Genomic DNA, 26,034 nt, shown 5'->3' with positions numbered 1-26,034 from the left:
AATCCAGAATGCTCTGTCACTCTATGGCCCAAGTCTATGTTCTGAAATAGACTTCAGGATTTTGCAAAGTTGGGTTGTTTTTTTCTTTTTATCCTGAAATAAATATAATCCCACTACTGACTTTAACATCCAGACTATTTGGGGGTAGACATTCCATGTGTACATTTTTTCCAGACATAGAATTGCTGGAAATTTTTTGTGCAAAGTTAATTAAATGTGATATCATTGGACTAGAGATGACTCATGTTTTCTGATAAAACCAGTAACTTGAGGCTTCAAAACCCCAGGAGCATTAGGAAGTCTGTGCTAATAATAAATTGTTTTGACTGCAGTTGATGTCTTAGTATGCATATAAATAAATTAATTAATAAGAGATCCCACTGAGATTATAGCAAAACCAATTAATGCATCGTTTTGCATGTAATTAGGAAAATGCCAGTCATCGAAAGAATAACTGGCAAGTGTCCTGCATCAGAGCTATAGCAGTTAACACATGGCTTAGTTAACACTTACTTCTACCAGTCTACTGGACCTGTTTCCATGACCTCCATATATGTTAAGAATAAGTGTAAGTAAAAATATACTTTTAGCTATCACCACTGATAAAACTATAGAATGTATCTGCATTCTTTCAAGCAACAGCTTGTGTTCTTTTTATTAGGGAAGCATAACTTAAAAGAAAGATCTGCTCTGGGAATATTTAAAGCATCTGTACTTGAGAAGTTAGATCTCTCTTTCTTTACTTTACCAGTAGCATAAATATCAGGGCATCAGATACTGTTTATGCCACTGAAATATTTTATTTGTTCTGATGCAAATTATTTCAGTGTGGGGTGAACTTTTCAATAAAAATATGGGATAAAATCTACCCCCACTGAAATGCTGTTACCAACTGTCATGATTTTTTGCCAAGGCAAATCAATTCACCGCCTCTTGAAGGTGTTACACACTGAACTGACAATCACAGGGATTTGCTGAACACAGCAACATGGGCAAAGTTTTTATCTGTGCCACAGAGACTACACAGGTTTACTTCAGTGTTGCCACAGCAGAGTCCAAAGTCTCAGATGTCTCAGCTCTCCGAAGTAGCTTCTGATTGTAGCACTTCATTAAGTACAAACCATCAATTACATGCAGTACAGGGGCTAGCAAGATGCTTCTAGGTCTTTGCTCCCTTGCTTCAAGAAGAGCTGAATATGAAATATTTTTGCTAGTTGTCAGAGTCAGTGACACGGGAAACATCAGCAGAACAATTACACATTGTATTTTGAACAATATTTATAAAATAAGGCCTGGTTTTCTATGGGAGAGGATACAGCAGACAAGCACAAGAAAATAGTTTATTTTTTTGCTTCAAAGTCCATTAAACCCAACAGTTTATTATTGTTGACTCTTTCAAAAGACAAAAGGGCTTTCTTCAACCATACAATATCAGAACTGGAGGAAAATAACTAGGAAGAATTCATTGTCAATAAAAATTGCAGTAAAATCCCTGTTTTGTTACCACTTGCTTATGTCAAATAAGCTGTTAGCTCCAACAGTGTTCTGTGATACTTTTTACCATGCCAAAATTCTATAAAGTTTAGTCACTCTTTGATTTAATCAAAACCAACAATACAATTATTTTTGCTTTATTCTTCCAAATGGGGAAAAATAGCCAGTTATTTCCAAAAACTCCTACTGTAAATAAGATGATATAACAACATTGCACACACACACAAACACAGGCAGCTGGAGGTATATTCAGGGGTCTGTTTTCTGAAATTTGCTGTCTGTACAGCAAAGAAGCATGAGGTGATTGTAAAACAGTTCTTAAATTAACCAAGTTTATAGGTCAGTGTCTTTTAAGTGATGCAGAATTAGCTGTGGCTTCTTTCCTAATTTGCTATCCTAGCAGGGACATGCATTATTAAGGAATTGGTGAAAAACTGTTAATCTCATTGGAGCAGTTTGGTGACAAGACTTTAATTTCAAGAGATCCTAAGAGTCAAAACTATAAATATAGCTCATCATTTCCTCTCAGTGAAATTAGATTTGCAATCATATTTGTGAAACAAAATTGACAATATCATTGATAATATGTATCTCTACAGACATTTTTTAAAATTATACGACAAGAGTGATAGACGTATTGTTATATGGTAGCATTTGAAACTTCATTTAGTAGTCACTATGCTACCCTTTGATTGCCTTGATTAAATATTTTAATTACACAAGTAATAATGGTCCACATTGATTATTTTTAGCCCTTTAAGACTAAAGATTCATTCAGCCATCTAATCTAAATATCTGTGTATCTCTGGCAATTAAGATCACAAACAACCCTTAGCTGATGTAGAACAGGGCATAAGAAGGACAAAGCAATCCTGAGGTGGTCAGATTTTCAGTGGGGAAAAAACCCCCAAACTTGTCCTGTGCTGTGCTCTAGAAACAGCCTTGCACAGTACTGGACTGGCATAAGCTCTGATGAGACATCTGAGCTCCAGCACTGCAGAAACCCAGACCTCATGCTGTGACAGGAGGATGACCAGAGACTTTGAGGGTGTTATTAGAGAGTCTAAACTCCTAACCACACTTAGGCAAGAAGATATGAAAAAGAAACATCTGTCTGCACTTATAAGGAAGACAAGATTTGCAAGTGTAATGTGAGAAATTCCAAATGCCAGAGACTGAAATAATTCAAGTTGCCTAGTAATGCTGGCTTCCCCCTTCACCCCTTACCTATTGCTGAAAGACTATCTCATCCACATCAAAATGGTAATGAAACCTGTCTGCTCGCTGGAGTCTGAGGTAAATGCTGTAGGAGGATTTCAGCCCTGACTTTATATTAAAGTGGCCATGAATACATTCTCTTCCACTGACTGAGACCAGGGAGTAACAAGTTGCCAAGCAGCCGTAAGATGTGGCTGAAGCACTGATGGCCAGAGTGACTGCCCCAGTCATTTGCACTGCAGACATGTAAGTGGAGACCCATGATAGGCTGAATCTTTTCTGCACTGAATTTGGATCTGATGAACACCCAGTTTTCAGAAGACTGAGCGTGAGTGAACAGCAGCAGCAAAATCAGCCTCAGAAGAACAGAGAAACCACAGTTATAGCCATTGCCCAGGACTCTGGGATCAATAAGACATAAATGAAATTAAATATCTGGAGAATCTCAAAGGCAAGGCTAACCTGCAGGAAAACCTACTTTCTCCCATTCAGGCCTTACCAGACATTTCTACCAATACGATTTGTAAGAACTGCTGCAAATACAGAGAGCAGTGCATCTCTAACCATGACAAAGACTCACTCAGCATCTGAAGTTTCAGTCAGGCTCATTGTGACAAACAGCCAATGGTAATTGAAGGTACTCCTGCTTAGCTAAACTAGTCTACAGGAGTACCCAAACAGCTGAGGTTTGACAGCTTTCCAGCTGGAGATCATGCTTCACATCAGGGCAGCTCTTTCCAAAATGGCTGTTTGTTTACATCATTATTTACGTTGGTCACCAGTTCAATAGATATTTTAAGCCAAATTCTTACCAAGTGAGTAAAAGCACTAAGTCACGTAGAGATAAAACCCTAAAGTAGCTCCACTGGTACTTTGACGCTTTGCAGTTGTGCATTCTCTAAGGCCAAAGCCTGTAACCCTGTATGTTTCCAGCCAAACCTGTTTCTATTATAACACTTTAGACCTGTTTGTTTTATGTATTATGTACTGTATTGGCAATATTTAGCTACTGCAGGAGCAATAAATCTTATCAAAATCTTCCATATAATCAGTGTCATAATTCTCATGCCTCACTGAGTCATGTCTCTACACCCTGACTGATGAACCATGTAGACCACAATATGTTTTCTCATCTTCAGCCAGTGTATAAGCAAATACAAATAACATACAATGTATGTGGCTGTTTGGGGCATGCAATTGCTTGAAATTATTGGCCTTCTAACAGTGAAATGATAGCACTTTACTTTAGACACATGCAGAAGAATTTCTCAACTCTTTTGATGTTGCATTGCTTCAGTCTGACTGCCTGCAATGTAAACAAGACCTACAGTCAGAAAATATTTATTTATAAAATGTGTAGGTTTAGGAGCCACAAAATGAGTGAAACAAAGCTCAATTGGCAAACTTACATTTTTCCCACGTATATTGTAACTGCTTAGAGTGAATCACAAAGCAGATTTCTTTAAGTGCTTTCAGAAAAGAAGTTTAACTTCCTTAATGCACCATAGAAGTGTAGCACAACTGTGATATGGCTGCTTTAATACACAGTATCTTCAACCTGTAGAAAGATCTTTACTTGCCCTTGAAATCCTCACTCTGGCCCCTCTCCTGGAGAAGGTGTTTAAGCTGAGATCGCTCCTTTTCTGATATATCACTCCTGACATGTCCTCCCCTCCAAACAACAATCCCACCCCATTTTGTAATGGGTGGTGGTCTGAAGGTTTAAGGCATACTCCCAAATCCCTGCTCTGCCTAATCTGAAGCAAGGATTTAAAAGCAGTTTCATGTGTCCTCTGTACTAACCAAGAGGCTCTGAGGTGACTCACAGTGAAACTGGGAGGTTCCTCTTCATATAAATAATTCAGAAGTCCTGAAAAGCACAAATTACAGCCATCCACAAGAATGTAGGCTCTCTAATTGATATACTGACTAAGGATACAATCTTGCTAGATCCTTAGACCAGAAAACTTACACCCTTGTCACTAGAACAAATGTTTATACACATGTGGGTTTTTTGGAGTGGGGTTTTCTTCACAGCATCATACATTTGCATAGCTGGAATTGAGCCAAAAATCAGGAGGAAGCAGTCCTCTTAAGTGGCCTTTGAATCTTTTTACTTATGTCATGATTATATATCATCCCAACAAAACAGGAATTTACAGATATTCAAGCTTTCCAGTTTCCTATTGCCATTCTGTAGGTAGACATTATTGATTATCTTTCCATTCATGGTTTCAACTAACATTCTGTATCAGATGTGGAGTGGTTACGTGACTTCTTCATCTGGATATGATGAGGAGACAGCAGCACTGAGGCAGTGGGTAGAAATCACTGGTTTAGTGTGGTATGTTGTAAGAAATGGGCTGTGCATGCCGTAAATATCAATGAACTAAATAAATGCATTTACCGTGTGGGGATATATTTTTTTAATTAATACTACATTACTTAGGTCATCCTTGAGAACGCCTTGAACAAAAAGAGTCTGAACCAATGGATGCTAAATTGATTAAACTGTTGCTTCTAGTGTATAAAACAGGCCTATGAGACAGCCTGTTTGGTTTTACCATCTAGCTCAATTACACCCACCTCACCTGGCTTCATACACCAACATAATGCCTTAACACAAAAATCTGTGACTGTCTGGAACTGTCATTCTTTAATGAATCATACAAACCAAAAAATGTGCATTGTGAAATGTATTAAAACTTAATTATTAATCATCCTATTCATATTTATGTGATGAATAAACTGAAGGAGTATTGTCAGTGGTTAGTAACATATGATTCAGCAATTCTCAGTCTGCTAAAACAGCAATCCAGAAGTGCTGGGTGACATCAGGCACTGCTTTGCAGTGGTGCTCCACTCCACAAGTCAGTGATTCCTAAAAGAATTCAGCATCTCTTACCAGGAGGTGCATGACTTGTCCTGCCCAGGGGTGTCTTGCCCAGTTTGCTGCAGGGGGAGGGAAGAGTGAGCATAGGAGAGATGGCCATGCCCCCAGTCAGCCCACAACTGTTTGTCTCCAGCACAAGCCAAGCAAAACCCAAAGGTGCCTTTGCTTGAGCAGGTCAGACCTCGTTCCGTATCCCTCAGTCTCACCATGACCATCTAAGAAGTGGCCTCTGGGCCGAAGCTGATTGTACACAGGCACCTGTGGTTACCAACAGGGGCACTTTGCTCATTTCAGGATTTGCTTGAATGACCTCCTAGTAACTCTCACTCCTCTGCCTAGCTGATTCATCCTACTGATTGAATGGCAGGAGAATTTAAAAATTTTGTTGAGGTTCTTGTTTCTCTCCTGACTGATAAACATTTCTGGATTTGGCTTGTAGGTCTTTTTGAGGCTGGGATGTCTCAGACATGGGGCTGTACGTGATGATGGTATATTTCTCAGAGACTGGCCAAGACCCTTCTCAGCAACAGGCACAGTCTTGACTTGGAGCATCACTGAATCACTGCTTGACAATATCTTACATTGACAAAACATGGCTGAAAAATCTAACTTTGAGTACAAGACGTAATATATAATAAGAGCAATTAAAGCGTGTGAACAAAATTCGAGTGAAATTTTATAACACCTTTTGTGTATTGAAGGTGTAAGAACTGTGTAGATCTTACTCATAGGAAAAACATGTAAATGCCACGTATCCACATGGGAGCCCCAACTTATGTCATAGTCCAGCTACACAGACTCAGTTAAGGACATGCATCACTTTCTAGATGTTGCCCAGGCTGAAAAGGTTTCTGTATCCATCCCTTGGGAACAACAGAATGCAGCTTTGTTGAACATTAGCACCTTTGAGGATCTGCCAGTTGAACCACTTATAAAATGTCACTAAGCATTTTCCATCAGAACAGACTTGGTAAATTGTTATTTTCACTTAGCATTACATGTTTTTTGTAAGGTCACTACAACTGACTGCTGGTTCAGCTCTCTGAACTGGATTGTGGTTCTAAATCAAGAGCAGAGCAAGCAAATAATAGAACTTTGCGTCCATCCTTCGCAGCAATTAGAGGAGCCTCGCTTGAGTATTCCACATCTTACTAGCCTTATTTACTAGAAAAGCTTGAAGAGTAACCTTTCAAGAGGTACTTAAAAGAGAACCTTTCAAGAAGCAGAGCCAGCATAATTCAAGCAAAATGATTTGAGAGAAAGGAGATAGGTACATGTCTCAATGTCTTTTGGAGGCAAACCAGTTACTACTCACAGTATGGGTTTCTGGCCTAACTTTACAAACCAGTGCTCAATTAAGATAGAAATCTTCACTATTCCAATCCATTGAAACAAGTACCAGTGTACACCATGATAAATCTGGAGATATGATTCCACCATCTATTTTCACACAGTTGGCCAGTGAGTTGGTTAAAGACACTGGTATCCATCCAAAACCCACCAAAACCTCATGTTTTCATTTCAGCCTGCACTGCTGATTGCATGACCACATGAATGGCTGCAGAGAAGAGGGCTGGATCATGACTGCCAGTTCAGGCTAGCGGGGAATTGCACTGCCCAAGGTTTCGGTATTGCCCAGAGACAAGAGCTGGAGTCCTCTGGTAAGCCAGCAAGCAGCGACATGATCAACACAGTACTCATGGCCCTGGTGAGAAATTTGTACTTTGGGGAGAAAAGTCATCATGATATCACTTACAAGATTAATTATTTTTTTGTTTAGTCTTCTGGAGCAGTGTCTGTGTCATACTGAACATCTTCAGTCTGATTGCTTTCTTTTTGGTACGTGACATTTCATTCTTGTGATTCATACATTTTTAACCTTTACTTGATTTTTTTACTGTTCTCACTGTCCAGTAACATTGTATTTTTATTTGCCACAATTTTCTTAAAGGTGTACTGGTTTTGCAGGGCCTGGCTTTTGGGAGCAAGCGGGCCACAAAGATGGCTCCTGTGGGAAGCTGCTGGAAGCAGCTGTGTCCAGCAGAGCCAATCCTGGAGGTGGGGCTGGCCAAGGGCGGGACAGTGAGAGGCTGGTAACGCCTCTGTGGTGGCATATTTAAGAAGGAAATCAAAACAAAGTCACAGGTGTTTCTGCTAGTCATGGAAGAGGAAGTGGTGAGAACATGTAAGGGAAACATGGAGACACCAAGGACAGTGGAGAAAGAGGGGGAGGAGGTGCTCCAGGTGCCGGAGCTGAAATTCCTCTGCAGGCCCTTGTGAGACCATGGTGAAGCAGCTGTGCCCCTGCAGCCCCTGGGGATCCATGGAGGATGCAGAGATCCACCTGCAGCCCATGCTGGAGCGGGTGGATGCCTGTAGGAGGCTGTGAGAGACCCACTGGAGAGAGGGCCCTGCTTCCAGGTTGGAGCAGGCTGTCCTTGGAGGACTGCACCCCGTGGAAAGAGAGCCCCATGTCACAGCAGTTTTGGGAGGACTGACTGCCTGTGAGGGGGAGTTCACATTGCAGCAGGTATGGTAGGGCAGCTACTCATGGAAAGTGGACCCACAGGAGAAGTTCACAGAGAACTGTCTGCCGTGGGAGGGACCTCACAGGGGAAGGGCTCCTCTCCTGGAGCAGCAGAAGAAAATCTTGGTGATGAACTGACCAAACCCCCATGCCCTGTCTCACTGCACTGTCAATGGGAAGGAGGGAGAGGCTGGGTGAGAAAAGGCGTTTTAAGGGCTTATTTTACTTCTCATTATCCTCCTCAGATTCTGTTAGTCATAAATTCACTTTGCAACCTTAGGTTGAGCCTGTTTTGCTGTTGAAGTGGTTTTTTTTTCTCCTGATCCTTATCTCAACTCATGAAGTCTTTATTCCTCTTTTTTTCTCTCCTTGGCCCAGCTGTTGCAGGAAAGGGTGACAGAGCGACTTGTGGGTGCCTGGTGTTGGGCCAGGGTCAAACCATGACAAAAGGATAATATAAAATGTTTTGATTTTATAGGGCCTTAATTTCCAGAAGGTTTTCTGGAAAAGAAAAAAACCCGAGGCATTTACAGCCAAGTATTTTATTTCATCCTTTATGCACTGTTGCCCATGATAGCAAGAATGGAGTTTCATTTACATTACTATTAAATCGCAATCAAATTAACTTTCTTCCTTTCAAATTGCCAAATAACTTGCACACTTGTAATACAGAGAACTTGGTTCTTGTGTTGAATCTTGCTGTTGAAGCGGGACAACTCATTTTTCCAGTAGTACTGCAGATAGTACAGATGAAAATATTGTTAAAGTTCATATAGCAAAAACTTGAATATTAGAAATGGCATATTTAATCAAAAGCACATGTATTAAGGAAGTATATTATTTCTTATAATAATTTTCACAGTTAATTCTTGCAGGGGAATTTGTTTACTTGATAAGCTCAATGGATGGGCATGTTCAGAGCCCTTGAAATTTCCCTTAGCTCTGATCAAATTTTAAAAGGTTTGTCTGGCTTGTTTCTCTTTATCTACAGCTGACTAATGGATGTGCTTGTTTTCTTCCTACATCTTCTCATACAGCCTTTCTCCTAGGTGATATAGGTTTTCTCTTGCATCTTCTGTACGTTTGCATCTCTTCTTGTCTTGCAGGTGTTTATGTCTTCCTCTACAGTAGCACAGAAATGAGAACTGGTATGTCAGCTTTAAGATTTGCTCCTTCACTGATATTGGGATTTTTTTCCCCTTTCTTTCAGGCATCTCTGCACTATGGTTCCTGCTAGCATAAACTCCTGATAAATGACAGCAATATGTTGTCAGCGTTTTCTCCAAGGGATGGGGAAGGTGACAGAAGTGCTACCTCAGAGCCTTTTCCCTATATGTTACTAAAAAGGTTTTGTGGACAACTGATATTCTTTTCATGATAATTCAGCACTGGATCCGAGATTACATATTCTGTCTTGAATACATTTGTTTGAATGTATTTTTAATTGTTTCAAAGAATATGTTGGTAGTAAGTGGAAAGAAAATAATAAAGTCTTTGTAGTGCATTTGGAGATGAAACCAAATTAAGAGAGCATAAAATTGCACATGGGATACTTTGCTTATATCTTTGGTATGCATGAACTCCTACTCATCACACTTGTAACTTTGAGACCTGGCCCTTTACAAAATGTGCCACACAGCTGTGATGTGTAGATGTGCACACATCACATGCATTACACATTCCTTTAGTACTAAAATGTGCTAAAATCAACTATAACTCTGGCATTGGTGAAAACCTCATAGAGGCCTGTCAAAAGTTGTGCTATTTGTAGTCTATGGTGCCATAGGCTCTTTCACAGGTAAACATAATAACTTGCTCATCATGTTTCAAGTGTTTTGATATATTGGCTTATTCATTTAGAAGTGTCACTTCAAGATTATGGCAGCTGTGGAATAATTTGGTGCATGTGCATCTGCCAGAACAGGCATGCTGGTCCGGATCCCCATCTCTTGCTATTGTGTAACCAACTATGTGAGCTGAAATCTGTACCACTGATAGGTCTTTAGCCTGATCTGATTAAACCCTGAGATTTTTATCCTTCAGTTTTGAAGAATTTTATAGTAAATACAAGTGTTGTTCTGTCACATTCTAGGGAAAAGTAATTTTCATTGATTTCATTACTTAATTTCATTAGCCAGGGCTAGTTAAATCCTAATTATAGTTATTGACCCCAGGTGTGTGAAGAAATGGGTCCCAGTGATTGGCTATATCACTAACAAACAGAGATCACTCACAGTCTAGAACTGTTCTGAATTTGACTTAAGTTATGCTGTAAATTGCTCTCTAAAATGTTACTGTTATTGGGGTTTTGTTGTTCTGACTTATAAGACTTGATTGAGAAATATAAATATTCACAGGTTTCACCACACTCAACACAGACAACCCTTTGTTGGATAGTCTTTTGATGTTACTGTAATAAATAGAATCATTAATGAGGACAAATATCAGCATCTGTGCTCAGTCCTTTTTGTCTCCATAAAACTGATAGAAGACTGGTGTGCTCTTTTTCTGGTTGCTTTATCAATAGCAGATGCAAGTAACTGAAATCACTTTTGAGAAGCATTTACAAGTACTGATCTTTCATGACCCTTAATGTGTATAATCTGATTTTTTTTTTTTTAAACACCAGCCTCTTAGCTATCATCACTTCCCTCAATAAAGTGTGCAGCCTGCATTTCCATGTGCAAGTGGCCATTTTGCTGTAGAATTAGCCACCCAGGGCTAGATATGCACATTGCTGGGCATGGCTAGAGTTTGCTTGACACTTTTTGAAGTGTTGGTATCTGTCTGTCTGCTTTAGAAGAATAGTTCTAGGGCGTTAGTCTTTCATTAGGGTGAAGAAGTGACCTTTCCAACATTTTAATGTATCTCTCTCCTTTTACACTCCTTGGTTGATAAGGGAAGTATCTTTCCGCTTTGCACTCGGTTTTATCTTTCAAGTTTTTGGAGACTTCTTTTTCTGCCCTACTCTTTGCAAGGAAGTAAGAAGTGTGACAGAAAGGTGTGATTTTTAATTTACACCAGAGTTCTCAACAAATAATGACTTTTCACACCCTGTTCTTGTTGCTTAGCCTGGGGGAGGAGTTGTATGGCTACTGTTGTCACATCAAATTAAACCCACTCATGTAATTCAGAAAGGCATTCCCCTTAAACTTAACCCTTCTAAGCTGCTGAAGTCGACAGGCATAAGAGTGTAGGCTGAAGTGTATGTCTTTTGGAGGGTCTCTGCTGCTGAGGGATGAAAATGGAAATTTTTTTTATTCAAGGAGGTTTTTTCTTTTTTTTTTTTTTCCCCCTTTTCATTTGAGCACAGGCGCTGATGAGGTTTGTGAGGGTGAGTCCTTATGTTAGCCTGGAGTTTGCTGCAGACTCAGGATATGGAAGGAAATGTTTGACCAACACTCATATACTTGTCTGAAAAACTGTCTCCAATAGTGTTGTTTTATTGTGGATTGCGAGCATCATCATGGAGCACTTGGTGCTCCTTTAGTTAGTGGAGCTAAAACACAATAATTACAAAATTCCCTCAGAGAGAGTTTGCTGCTGCTGGGAAGTTTGCGGTGTGGAACGAGATGTGCTTTTACAAGTAATCTTCCTCTGGGGAGGTCGCTGGTGGTTTTGGGGTGTGTTAGCCCCCCTCGTCAGCCGAGTGAGTCCTTCAGGCAGGGGGCACACAGTATGTGCAGGATTCATCCAGAGGGTGGATGCGCCCGTCCCGGCTGCCGCAGAGACTCTGCCTTCCCAGGGCGCCTGCTGCATCCTCCCAGGTACCACTGGAGCCTGGAGAAAGGAGCCAGCAAATAACAGCAGGAACAGTCTCCTCGCTTTCACCTTTCTTGTCCCTAGCTGTTGGTAATTCAGGGTTAAGTGTTTGCTGGGTACCTGCTCTGCCAGGCGGCGCAGAGAGGGTTAAGGTGCTTGATTGACTGTAAGCATGGATGTGACAGACTCTTATCTGGTGGTGGGGTGGTTTGGTGTTTTTTTTTTCCTTCTGTAAAATGTCAGCCATTTCCTGATGAGCCTGATGGTGGTGATGAATTTCACACCTTTTTCTTCTCTGTGTGGAAACCTGGGTGTTAATGGTACCGGAGCAGGTCTTGTTTTATAAGGAATGAGGCTGCCTCAGAACAGAGGGAAGCCAGAGACAGGAAAGGAGGTGAGGAAAGGGATCCAAGAAAACCGTCACTTACAACAGGCATTAGCTGGATTATTTTGCACTATTTTTATTCAGAGCATGTAGATATATTATTTGCTAAGTGCATTTTTTGCTATGAAATGTTGGAGTTTGGCTTAGAGCTCAGCACAAAAGTAATCCCGTTTTCATTTCAGAGGGAAATTTAGCATTGAAACAACTGAAGATGGAAAGTTGGTCAGTTGAGCAAGTCTGCAACTGGTTGAAACAGAGAAATTTAGGAGAACTAGTTCCTAAGTTCCGTGGTAAGCATTTTTATGGTTTGGGGGGGTGGTGCTGTTCGTTTAGTATATCTTGCTATGCATTTTATTGGCACTGCCTACCTTGTTTTGGTTTGGGGCATGTGTGTATATGCTAACCTCAGACTTTTATAGAAATTATTAGGGTGAGAACTGACATAGATTTGATAAATCAACATAAGTATACAGATTTGTTACAAAGTCTGAGAAATCCTGGGGGACGAGATTAAGCCTGTATATGAATAGACCCACCTCGAATCAGAGCTGGCAGTTTAAAAGTCCTAAAAGGGCCTATTTTATGTTGTAGAAATCTTTTGAAATAATGCAAATGTAGTGTGTAAATGTTTTATGTCTCTACAGAAGAGTGCACAAGAAACTGTAATGTGAACAGCCTATTTCTTGTGTACTCTGTTAAAAAGCTTTATTTCCTTCATCAGCAAGTAAGAGTCTCCTGTGATTCAAGCAAGGCCTGATTTAAAGCATTAAAATTGTCACCTCTGCTTCTGTGTGTTTCAGACTTGGCTCTGTCAGGGGAAGATATCTGGCCAGTGATTAGGTCTCCTGGCACTGCTTGGGAAAGGATGGTGGCAGCTGAAGATGACTGCCAGCAGTACAAACCATCCTTCCCTTTGACCCATCTTCCATCATCATGTTTTTAGGCATAGAGAATGTAACTATAATTATAAAGCTATTTTACAGTAATGATTTTATCCCCTTCAATCTGCAGAAGAAGAAATAAGTGGAGCAGCCCTTCTGGCTCTTAATGATCGTATGGTGCAGCAGCTGGTGAAGAAGATTGGGCACCAGGCAGTGCTGATGGACCTGATTAAAAAATACCAGCAACAGAAGAGTGGGCTAGAATCCCTTACATACTGTTGTGAAACAGCTTCTCAAAAATTTCCAGAAGTAATCAGTGGGTGAGTTTGTTCATGGCACAGCAAATATCAGTCTGGGTATAGTTGTGTTCTTTCATTGGCATTTTAAAACCAGAATTTACTAGCTCTTCATTTGTACCTGGTTTTTATATTCTGAGTATCTGTAGCAAGTGTGAAATGTAAAATCAGGTTCTTACCTTGTGGTTTTAAACAGGGCATCAACATTTCTGAGTCACGCCATTAGTTAATTTAAACTTCCTTTGTATCCAGTTCTAGGACCTAGTTTTCACTTGGATGAAGCGCTGTCAAACTTTCATTACAGCTAAGGTTTTCTCTGTTTACTATATTAAGCTTTTGAAGAACTTACTTTTAAATGCTTGCAAGTCTTGGTGTAAAATAATGATTTAACCAGAGATATTTGTCACAGGTGTATTGAAAGTCAGTTTATCAAAGGAAACTCTGGATTTGGTCCAGATGTAAGCATTTAATAATCCCACTGTGGGATTATTGAAATTTATTGTGAAACTAGATAGATTTTTAGAAAACAGATTCCAGATGGTCATAAATCATTATGTTCTGGCTCTTGGTGGAACAGGTTTTCTTTGTCTGTTTTGGGTTTCTTAGGGGCAGGAGAAGGGGGCAGAGTTTGTGGGGTGTTTTCCTTGGGGGTATTTGGATGAGGGGTTTGTTGATTCTCCCTTCCTTTACCTCCATTCTAATCTATTGTAAGTCTTCCAGGGTTATGTTTTTCTGAATATCTTGGCTGAGGAGAGAGATCCTGACCTCTAAGTGGACCCTTTAAAACCCAAGAATCCTGGCTGTAGAGAGAAGCTTGCCATAGATCCAAAATGCATTTCTTTTCAAAAGAAAGGACTCTAGCACTAAGGCTGCATTAGTCACAGTAGGATTAATCCCAGAGGATTAGAACTGCAGAGCATTTGCCTTCATCCAAAAGGAGTCCAGGTTGTGCACTCTGAGGTGATTAACAGCCCAGACAAAAGCGTGATAACTGAGTTACTTCCAAACAATTCGAGCTCAGGAGCAGAACTAAACTGCACAGGGAGATACATCCTCTTGTCCTTGTGGAAGTATTTGTGAAACTCCTGAGGTAAATGCTCCTGCACCATTGGAGAGAAGGGGATTGCAGGAAGAAGACCAAATCACTGCATGTAAGATTTATCACAGGCCTGAAGTATGCAATCACAGCCAGTCTCAGTTCTCTGCACCAAGGGCCTGCCTATCTGATTTATAGGAAGCTGCTTCTTTAGGGGTAGAGGTGTCTGCTGTGAAGAAGGCTACTGTGTATATTGTACTTCATCCAAAGTGTGCTGGATATACCGTGATTTCAGCAGGGGGTTCAGAAGAAGACATGTCCTTATGTTTAGGGCAGTTAGAATGTTCCTTTGGATATTTAGCTTTCTGACTTTGTCAGGGGTGTTTGGATAGATTGTCTCAGGTGTGACTGTTTCCCATGTGCTTCTCAGCTCTTGCAGGTCAAGTCATGCTGTCCCGTAAAGAGCACACAGTTGCAGTAGCATGAGTACAGCAGTTTTGCTGTGAAATTCTGCAGACTCAAAAAAAAATCTTAAATGCTTAAAATATCAAATGTTAGTGACTATAATTTACATTAAAATCTTTCTCTACCTTGTCTCCTTCCTGGAAAATAAGCTGCTGGTATCCTTCTCTTTACAGGGAAGTTGAGTAAATAAGCTGCTGTTCCTGAAATATTTTTTGTGTCAGCAAGAAAGACAGAATAAAATCCAAGCAAGTTTAAGATGCATTCAGTCATGTATTTTAGGATGAGTAAAAAGTCAATATATTCTGTGCATCTTTATGGAAAAGCACTTATAGTGAAAAGAATATTTTGTTACAAAACTTAAAGTTGTATCCTTACATGCAGCTAGCTGTGGCTCTTAACACTGCAGTGCTTTTCTTGGTGACGTAGTTCAAAATTTTTTTTGTCTGTTTGGTATATCTTGAACGAAATCCTATAAGAATTATTTCTTTTGATCTAGTTCAAGGACTCATGACTTAAGTGTATGAGACACTGTTTTGAACAAATATAATTCATAGTTCTGATAGTTCACAGTATATGTGAACTCACATTTCCTGCATTGCTCCCTGATGTTAGGCTGAATTGCAGTGAGTAGAGAAACCGTGTTAAGGTTTGCAGTTAGCAACATCTACAGCTGGGTGTGTGGTCTCCCTGTGGTGCCAGAGAACAATGGTGAAATCTGAGTTTACATGCTCCTGGCTCCTATCATGCAGTGCTTGAGCCCAGGTGAAAGCCGACCATCTTTTCTGTTTTGCAGAATTATTTCTCAGTTCCCAGAACCTGCTCGCCCTGGCAGGACCAGTGACAGCGTGGAAAGGGCATTGCTTAGGTCAGGAAAGAAAGGATCATCATCACAGCCTCTTTTTGGGTCAGCTGAAGTCACTGTGGAGCTTCCTAGAGCTATCAGCAGCATTTCCCTGTTGTATTTCTCATACAAATGCTATCCCCAGTGCTTTTTGGTGCACTCCTGGCTGCCACCTCTTTATCCTGGTGTCCTTGGCTCATCCTGTGACTGTGTGTGAATTGTGCTGACCTCTCTCCCATGTCCCTTGGCTGGACATGGAATTTGGAGTGCAATAGGTGAACACTTTCTGTGTGGAAGAAATAGATTTGGCTAATTAGAATGTGGCTTACATCTCCAGCAGTTTGGGTTAGGACATGGAAATAGCATCCTGTGACTGGTTCAGTGGAACTGCTCACAGTCACACAGTAGAAACTGCTGATGTGTGTATGAGGAGCTCACACATAGATATTACCTGGAAAATATTAAGTTGCCTTCCACTTTCACAATCAATTGTTTCTAAGAGCCACACAGAGAATATACTAAGGGGTTTTTTTTTTGTTGTTGTTTTGTTTAACTGCATGGCTGAAATATATTATTTCATGTAAAGGGAGAACTCCCCTTATAAGTATGACAAAACTCCCCTTATAATAATGACAAATCATTAAATGATTAATGCCATTTCCAATAACAATCTTTTGTGTGTTGAGTGCAACTGAGGCTGGAACAGTTTCTAGAGCATCTTTAGAGTTCAGGTGCTCTGAAGAGATGAGGTCAGGAAAAAAAAGTGGTTTATGATTGCCATGAATTCTTGGCAGCATAACAGTATCCCCTATCTTAGCTCTGCCTTTCCCCCAGATCGGGGTAGAACTGCTGATGTTGGCTTCCACCAACACATCTACCAAAACAAGAATATGAGGAGGGAGAGAAGTAGACACAAAGGTCAAATGGAAAGTAGTGGACTGGCTCATAGCAAAGTGGGTATCTAGAGTTTTTGTTGCGAGTGATGAGCTGGAGCAAATGGCCAGGAACAGTGGACTGTAAGATCAGGAAGCATTTGGAGATCTTCTAGAGTGGCTGGAATAATGCAAAACTGACTTGAAGCTTTGACTTGACTTACCCTCCAGAAAAAACAACTTTTCAAGATTCTTGTTAAATAGAAATGTATTGAAATGCAGTGTAATTAGCTCTTTCTGCCCACCCCTTACGTGTTACAGTGGTTAGTTTTTCCCAGAAATTTGAGAATGCAAGGTTATGAAGATGGATGTTACCCTGCAACTCTGAGAAGGCTGATTTTCTTGGGATCTGTAACTGTGTAGCAATTAGAATATAAGCAGGCAGAACTTTCTACATTTTTCCTTATAATTTGTCAGAGTTTGATAATTGAACTGAGAAATTAAGAGAAATGAGCATGTAAAACCATGACATATTTGATATGTTGATTTTTCTCCTTTTCTCTTTCTGCCACTGCTATTTTAGAACCCTGAACATCTTCTTTTCTATAAGCTGCACAAGACCTGAGAGTGATTTTTGTTCTTTTTTTCTTTCAGGGCTACTGACAGACAGACATCAAATTCTTCTGGTCCTGTGGAGCACAAGTATCTGTGTTCAGCTGAAAATGAAAAAGGACTAATTGATCATAGAGTGCTAAAGCAAAAGTGAGTTTATGATATATTCATTAAATTTTCTTTACCTTTTGAAAATTACATAAACACTTCATCTTGCTTCATTTATACTTTACAAAAAATGATCTTAATTACTGGAGATCAGGTTCTGGTATATCCAGGTGTATTTAGAAAACAACAAGAACAGAAATTTGTTTGACTGAATGAAATAGCCTGATGGTGTGATTCCATCCTCAGTCCTTGCTTACTGTTTCATGTTACCTCATGCAGAGGGCAAGATACAGGTTTGTCTTTATTTATCTGATTTCTGAAAATCATATTTTACAGAGGTGTTTTCAACAGCAGTCTGACAAATTAGTCATTACACAGTGGAATATGGCTATTCAATAAATTGTGTGCTTGAGGCATTTTAAATATAGCACTTGAGAAGGTAGGCATGCTGATTCCATTTGCACACTCATTTTCCTTGGTTATCAAAATAAGCCTGCCTAGAAACTGGAGGCAAGACAATGTGATGTGTTTTTTTCTTTTTTTTTTCCTGCCCATGATTTTCTTCTTTGAGATGGGCAGTCACTGTTGAAAGAGAGCACTGTTCCTCTTTCAAGGCAATTATTTTTGTGTTTCCAAAGGTTTGTGTGCTTATCATTATCCCCCTTTATTTCCACCTGCTACAACTTCTCCCCCAGCCATTCTCCCCCGCAGATATGATTTAATGCTTTTAAAAGTCCTGGTACTTCTGTTTTTAAAAGAATATTCCAAAAACTCCAAAGGTCCTGTCAGCATTGTTATCAAAGAAACAAACCCAAATCACTTTTACTCTTGGAATAAACCACTAATATGATCCTGCAATATTTAGCCTGTGCTTCTAAAGGATGCTTATTTTTAATTAATTTGCCTTTTGTGGTATAAAGAGTTTTAAATGGGTTGTGTAAATCAGAGTAACCATTGCACAATGCACAGTTTAAATTATTGTTACTTGGCCAGGATTATACTTACAGCCTCTGTCTCCTCGTTCATTTCATCCAATCTGAAAAGAAAAAGTTTTTTCGTTGTTTTTTTTGTTTGTGTTTGTTTTAATTTGTCTGTGGTGTTGGTTTTTTTTTTTTTTGGCTTTGGTTTTGTTTTCCCAGAAGATTCACGGAGCCACAGCTTCAGTAACTGTATGATTTTGCTGGAAGTGAATTAGTGGATGCTCTTATGGTTTATTAATGCTGGTGAATTAGCTCCAAGTTTCTCTGTGTTTCCTGTGTAGGTAGTCCTAACAATTGTACACTCTTCTATATTACTAAATATTACCAAAATATCAAAGAAAATTCTTTAAACACAAAAATAAAGACTAAGTGGATGAAGGAATTGTATAATTTTTCTTGTATTGAAATTGGGCATACATAAAACGGGATGAGGTTTGCAACCTACTGCAATAGAATAATGCTTTTACACAATGATAGAAGTAAACCCAGCCCATCTTTTTGTTAATCTCCCAAGAAGATTAATCTTGAAGCAGTGCCTGTCTGTGAAGACAGTAAGATAGACACAGAAGACAATTCAATAAGTACATTTCCCATAGTCCTGCTTTTCTGTACTGGAGTACTAGCAGTTTTATGGCTCCTGACAGCCTGGGGTTTATCTTGTTGCTAAGACAGAGGCTTTTATTATTTGTAAATACCTGATACTGCTGTGGAAAACCAACCTTTTATTGGTTGGTTTATATGTTGTCTGCCTTTCCTCAACATATTTGCTTAGCAAAATGACATCCCTAATGTATCCCTTTTCCACTGTTTCCACTATGATGGTCCAGCTGTTTTCCCTCAAGAGTAATGTCCTGGAACATGTTTATTTGTACATTTATTTTTTCTATAAAAACATGTTCTGTAGTTCTTGAGTGCTGTGTAACAGGTTTACTGTCTCAATGCCTTAGAGTAATTTGCTCAGAGCACAAGCAGGATAACAGATCTTCCAGCCAGCCTCAACAGGTTTGACCTTCCCTATTTACTGTGAGTTTGGAAGATGTGGTGAGTGCTCAGCTAAACCTGGGCCTGCTAAGTGTTCATATACCGATAAAGCTGTTTCCAGCATTGACAGAATATTGGTGCTGGTGCCGGCATAAATTTGAGCTGACAGCAGGGACAACAAACTGGAAGATTTGCAATTACCTTTACCTTTGCCCCTACAAATTTAGCATCCATCTCTAAGATGGCCATGATGGCCTGCATGGATCATTCATTTCCTTTTTAATGTATAGCTTAAGATTTTCTTAATTTCTAAGCAAAGAACTTATTCTTGATATTATCACATATACTGGAAATAATTCTGATGATCTTTTTTTCAGTTAGCTCATAAGGACATCAAAAGCAAGACTTTAAAAAAAAACATGTTAAGTCTTTGACAGTGGTCAATAGTAGGAGAGAAGTACTGCCTGTCTATTTTGTTCAGAAATACAGATTTCAGGTGCTGTTGGATTGTACTTTTAGTATAACATATCAGAAAAACAGTTTCATTTTTATGATTTCTGATAATTTCACTCCAATTGTTATTGCATCTTCGGTAAACCTGTCTTGTTTGTGAGTGTTTGTTCAGGGCTTGGGGGAGATGCTTTAAATTTAGGTTTTTAATGTATGTGGATGCAAGAATTTCTGCCACTTTTTTTTTTTTTGTCAGCATTTCATGTCTCTGTTATTGCAGAAGGATACTAACCTAAAAGACCTAGAAGACTCATAATAATAGCTATTGTCTGTTCTTGTTGCCTCAGTGTTTTGAAAGTCAAGACAACAGGACTCATGGTTTTGGAGCACCTCAGGTCATCAGAGCTGAATTTATTGACATGGTGCTGTGAGTCTTCCACAGAAGTTTTCAGAGGAAAAAAAAAAATTGCTATGTCTTTTCCACACCAGAAATGAGCAAGTCTTACAAATGACTTGCAGAAGACACTAATTGCATTGCCTTATTAAGGTCTAGCAAAGTCGTAACAGCAGCACAACAATAATTCTAAAAACCCATAAAATTCTTTAGATACAATATAACATATCTTATAGGGTGAACACAATAAACCCTGTTTCTTTTAAATGGCTGGATTTAACTGGCGATTTTGTCAGTCAGATTCCCTAAGGAGCATTTTTCCCCCTTTCTGTAACCTACAGCTGCTGCCCTTGCATAAGGCGAAAGTGCAAAGCCTTCCCTTCTGTGATGTAGCTCCTCAGACTGTCAAAAAGCCTGAACTCCCTCTAGAAGAAAGTTGTGTCTGCATCTCGCAAACTTTTTTGGAAGCAGATTAATTTTGTCTGTAACTTTGTGGTCATATTGAACATGATGCTTTCTATAGAAGGGGTATTGCAGGGGAAGCTGAAGTGGGAGCTGCTCTGGGAAACGGTCAGCTTTGGCACATCTCACAGATCCCACATCCCCGCCTTGCTGAAGTTAACAGTGCTGTGGGTAACTTCTTTTTCAGTCTAAAGGATACCTGTCCTTATGTTTAGTGGGAACTAAAAAATATAAGACATCATCAAGCACTACGTAGACTGCAAATCCCAGGCTTGAGGGAATAACTGGGAAACTTTGTGCTCAAAAGTTGGAAATTACAATGAAGCACTAAAAGAGAATGGCATGAGGATCATTCAGGCACAGATATCAGAATTGAGAATAGAAAAATAGAGCCCTTTTTTTCTGACTATTGAGAAGAACAAAAGTTCTTTTGCTATTTCATCTTCTGTCATAATTTCTTCCTTTTGATGGAAATAGCCTTTGCAACCTTAAATGTTATCATAAAATTGAAAGCATGTGTTAGGGAAATGGAATGGCTTTTTACAGTTGAAGACTTTTCCTTTCTTTCCCATCTGCAAGTTCCTTGTTTTCTCCTCTGTTTTTCCGTTGGATCTGTTGACATGGACTTTCTTCCTGACTACAAACCTTCAGACCAGAGTCTCTTGCTGATGTGTGATGTAGACATGTGAAAGGTTAAACCTTTATTTGTGAATAATGGGAATCTGTTGAGACTTCACCTATATGCTGAGTTTTATGTGGATATACCAAAAGGGGAACAACCCATTGATGTCAGCAAATTTCTTCTTAACTGCCATGTCCTCTGACTAAATGGGATCTGAGCTGATGCAAGATATAGCAATGAGTGCCTGACTCATAGACTTTGGCAGACAATAAGAGCTTGTGCCACACAGCACGTTTATATGTGTGCTCAGTTGGCCTTTAAATCACATTTTCCTCTAAATGAAGTAAATACATGCAGGAAACTGATCCTTCTTGCCAGTATGCTCAAGAAGCTTAAAAAAATTAAAGTTTTATTATTGTCTCGTATTTGATCTTGTTTCTAGGTCACTATGGCACTTTACACAGCTAGGCTGATTGAGTTGTCTTATTGATACCAAGATTATTTTTACTGACTTGTTGCAGCTGACGCAGGTGGCTCTGTGTGTCTGTATGATATTGCATGGAACTGAACTTGGAGAGATGATGCTGCTTACTCCCCACTCTTCTCTCCAGTGTAATCTAAAATCATCACTGAATGGTCTGGGTGACACTGCAAATGTGTAACTCTGTCTTTTTGGCAGTAAAACAAAGTATTCCCTGGGATTAGGGATGCTAGGAGTTATATAAATTCAAATAGATGGGTCTTTGAGGGCTCTTTGTGAGGTTTTTTGATGTTTGTTTTTTTTTGTTTGGTTGGCTGGTTTGCTTTGAGGTATTTTTCCATCTGAAGAAGACAAATGGCTCCTCCCAAAATAACGTTTATAGCTTCATGTCTCAGTAAACATGAGCATGTAAGGTAAGCATGAGCAGAGTAAGGTTACAATGGAGACAAAGAAGGAAATAGCTGTGTGAGACAGGACTGTGACTGAGCACATTAAAGTGGCAATCTACAAAAGCTGAGTGGTAAAAGCTCTGTGAATAGCTGTCTCCTTGCTGAGGAGGTGCTTCTTAGGATACAGTTCCTTACAGCTAAGCATAGAGGGACCAGCTTGCTTCATCTGAATTGGTGTTTGTTTCACCTCATGAGAAGTCATTTTGGGGATCTGAACTGTGAGAAAACGAAATTAAAAGAATAACTTTGTCAGTGTAGCTCCTTGTAACTTGCTGCATGATTCCTAGTACCAGTGAGAAAGGGGTGTAAGTCAGACATGTGACAGCAGAGAGAGAAGGGTACTGAAATTTTGCCTTAGCTAGCCATTGGATTGATTTTGCTGTAGAATCAAAAGTCTCAAGAACTGAGAGACAGGAAAAGATGGAACTTGAGATTTTGAGATTCTTACGAGATTTTTTTTGCAGTTTCAAGATTTTGATCTAATTTCTGCCTCAGGTTAGCTAGAAGATGTATGACCAGAAACGGGCTACATGTATTTGTACCCAAATCTCAAAACTGTACGTGCACTGGGATTTATGTGTAGAGCCAAAACCTTCCTTGATTGTAGAGGACAGCATTACAGCTGAACTGAACTGTTCTTTTAATTAAGCAAGTTTGCATGTGAGCATTTCTGAGGATAAAGTTTATGTGGAGTTGTCTCTTTTCAAACAAGCTTGTATTTCATTGTGGAATATTACAGCACATGTTTAACATGATTTCCCAACAGCCATGAGTCCAGCTAAAACTAGTAAAATATTTAATCTCATGCACTGTGGAGACCAGAGGAATTTTTGGATCTTGTTTGGTGAGCAAAGAATTATTTTGTGTTAGGTAAGGTAAATGAAGAGAAGTGAAACCTAGAGTATTTTTGTTGCCATGACAAGTGTGAAGGGACTGGTGGATGGGAGAGTTGCCATGATTCCCTGATTATTAGCCATCCTAACTGCAAGAAAATTTTATTTTCTCAGGTGACTGAATGTAGTCCATCCCCAAATGGAACCTGCTATAAACCCCTCCACTTTTTGAAATGGCTTTTTGGCTTCAGTGGTATTACCAACAAAAGGAATTTCAGTGCTGCTTAGATGAAATATACTGTAAATTTTAAACTTCTGTCCACTTTTGAGCTATTTTGAGTGGTAGCATGTTGAAAACATTATGTAGTAACTTGCAGCCTGTGCGCTACATCGCTTCCATCAGGGAAATTGGTGAAGGTACAGGGTGCAAACTTAAGGCTGCAGAGTTGCTCACTGATGCTGAATCAAACATCCGCACTTTCTTGGAGGGATTTCCAAGTGATTTCAGAATCTAAGTTGGGTTTTCTTTTCTATTTGTATATTAATTTATCACCAAAAAAGGACCTGAATGTGTCTATATGTTGTCACTTCCTGCACAACTTTGCTTTCTTTTGAGGCTGCAAAATACAAACAGAACTTCACTCCACTTTGCATCTGCTGGTAACCATCTGTGTCCCATGAAATCTGGTGAGCTTGAAAAGACAGCAGCCCTGACCATTTTGTGCCTGTTTTGCGTGGGGGAATGGTAGTGCTGTGAGTACTTCTACTGATGTTGGGAGCAGAATGCAGTACTGAAGCTATATATTTTTTTTCCTCAGCACTGCACTGCCATTCGTGGTAGGGCTGGCATTGGTGCAGTTATATCAGGGATATAAAGTTTTGATAGCCCACAAGATATGTTAAAAAATGCCAAGGTGGTGTGGCAGCATAAGCAGGTCAGAAAGGTTGATAGACCAACCTGCTCAAGATGGTATTGAGACTGTATCAGGCTGTTGGGACCCACTTTTCCCTGTGTTCTTTCAGAATTAGGGTTTGGGCAGCCGGTGGTGATAACCTGACTCAGGCTCACGCCAGCTGGGATGCGACTTCTGTAAATAGTGGTCATAGTGTTCTTGTGACAGGAGCTGCTGGGCTGTGTCTGCTTTGTTGCCATGAGCTGATAACTGCCTTCATCCCTTCCTTGCCTTCCCCTGTGGGAGGACAGCCTTAAATAATGTCATGTATAGTATTTTATTCAATTAATCTGTTTGTTTTACTAGAGAGGAAACATAAATGAAGACAGAAAAAGGTGTTTTGCAACAGTAGCAAGCCCCCACTGACTTCTGCTTTCAGTTAGGAAGCATCTCTTACTGTCTGCGGGTTGTAACATTCCATATTTGACATCTACTTTTTAACTCTGTGTATTGATCACTGCTTTTTTAGGTGTTCTTTATGCAGAAACAATGACAGCAGGCCTTGAATTTCTATAGCAATAACTTTCCCTTGTGTTGCTTTTTCCCATGTACTTATCTTTCCTTCCTGCCTGCATTTCCATAGAAGAAAGATGTGATGGTGATGATACAATATCTTCTTTTACAGAAAAAACCTGAAATCATTTTTTGTGAGACACAAGATGTTGCAGTGGACAAGTTCTTATGTTTTTCCAGATTTTCCTTACGATATCAAATGCATATTAGCAGAAAAAAAATGCCCTGATCACAGTACAAGAATAAGAATTATTGAATTTTTACAAGCAGACATGACAAAATACCTGGAAGGATCACTGTAAGTAAACATGATTAAATTTATTTGGGGGCATTACCTGTTGTCTGCAGACATAAATTTTCAAATGGATGTAAAACTATTCTCTAATATATTTGCTTAAATAAAAGAGGCTAAGGGCCTGACACCTACTGAAACCAATAGAAAGATTTCATGTAAGCCTTTAAGCTGTGCCCTTTCTTATCTGGAGGGCAATTAATTGCCTAAGAAATAGTCAGAAATAATTTAATCTAGATAAGTATAGACTCCAGTGTTTAATGCTGTCTAGAAAACCAAGTATTTCTTTTCTGTCTCCGTCTTGCTTGCGCAGGTATCCGAACAGTCAGCAGTATAACATTGTTGTCAATGCTCTGCTCCAGGCGTACCCATTCCTTGATGAAGATGGGAATGGCTTTGTAAGTATTGTGGGCTTTTCCCACAATCAATTGCAAGAAAATAATCTAGTTCAGAGGAAATCAATATCAATGTCTTATATGCTGGCTCTGCAGAAAGCAGTGGAAGGAGATGATTTAAATTTGAACTACATTTTTTTACTTGTGAACCAGAATGTCTGTCTGTGGTCTTGGAGGGCAGTGGTCACCTTTTCACTTCACATCATTGCTTTGCAATGTGATACTTTTATACCATCTTGTAAAAGCTTGTGAGCCTCAGTGGGGACTGTTAGCTTTTATATATATAAATATATATCTAACATCTTACTGTAGAAAGCAAAATAATTTTGGGAATAAAAAAAAAAGTTGAGGCTTAAGGGTAACTATTCTAGTTCTCCCCTGAGCCCAGGCATTGTTGAAGGGAAGGGACTAAAGAAAACAAACACATCTCAAAGAGATGAGAGGGAGCAATAGGACAAGAGAGAAACAGCCTGTCCTCATTTTTAATCAGGATACCTCTCTGAATATCCCAGTGGTGGTCCTTGGGCAGGGTCCTGAGTAATGCTGTGGCATCATCTGGCTCCCTCTGTGACAAGGAGCTGGAATGATATTCAGCTTGTTCCAAAGACAATTTTACAGCCCTTAACTTTTAAAAACTGTTTTTAAACAGAGATTCTTAAGCTAGGTTTTCAAAGGGCTTTAATTGCAGAAGGACGATAGGCTGTGTGAAACTACTTATAACTCTGTTCTTTGGGAAATAGTCATTACTTGCCACATGGATTGCAGAATTGATACTGGCAGAAGTTATGTTAGAGATTTCAGAGTGGTTGTTCTTTATCTTTTGATCTTTCCCCCCTTTC

At 39.6% G+C, this 26,034-nt stretch overlaps 1 protein-coding gene across 1 annotated transcript in view; it reads left to right on the top strand.

Annotated features, from left to right (window-relative positions):
• The first annotated feature begins 12,472 nt into the window (after positions 1-12,472).
• The window catches only part of SAMD3 (sterile alpha motif domain containing 3), a 34,357-nt gene continuing 20,795 nt past the window's right edge, over positions 12,473-26,034 (top strand). Inside the window, exons 1-5 of the mRNA XM_041424032.1 lie at positions 12,473-12,569; positions 13,291-13,480; positions 17,325-17,432; positions 24,621-24,806; positions 25,114-25,198. Of these exons, the coding sequence (XP_041279966.1) occupies positions 12,491-12,569; positions 13,291-13,480; positions 17,325-17,432; positions 24,621-24,806; positions 25,114-25,198 (648 nt within the window). The 5' untranslated portion in view covers positions 12,473-12,490. The remainder of the gene's footprint in view (positions 12,570-13,290; positions 13,481-17,324; positions 17,433-24,620; positions 24,807-25,113; positions 25,199-26,034) is intronic.

This window comes from Onychostruthus taczanowskii, unplaced genomic scaffold (assembly GCF_017590055.1).
Source record: "Onychostruthus taczanowskii isolate IOZ18803 unplaced genomic scaffold, ASM1759005v1 scaffold8, whole genome shotgun sequence".
Classification (NCBI taxonomy): Eukaryota; Metazoa; Chordata; class Aves; order Passeriformes; family Passeridae; genus Onychostruthus; species Onychostruthus taczanowskii.
This window is presented reverse-complemented; position numbering and strand designations above follow the sequence as displayed.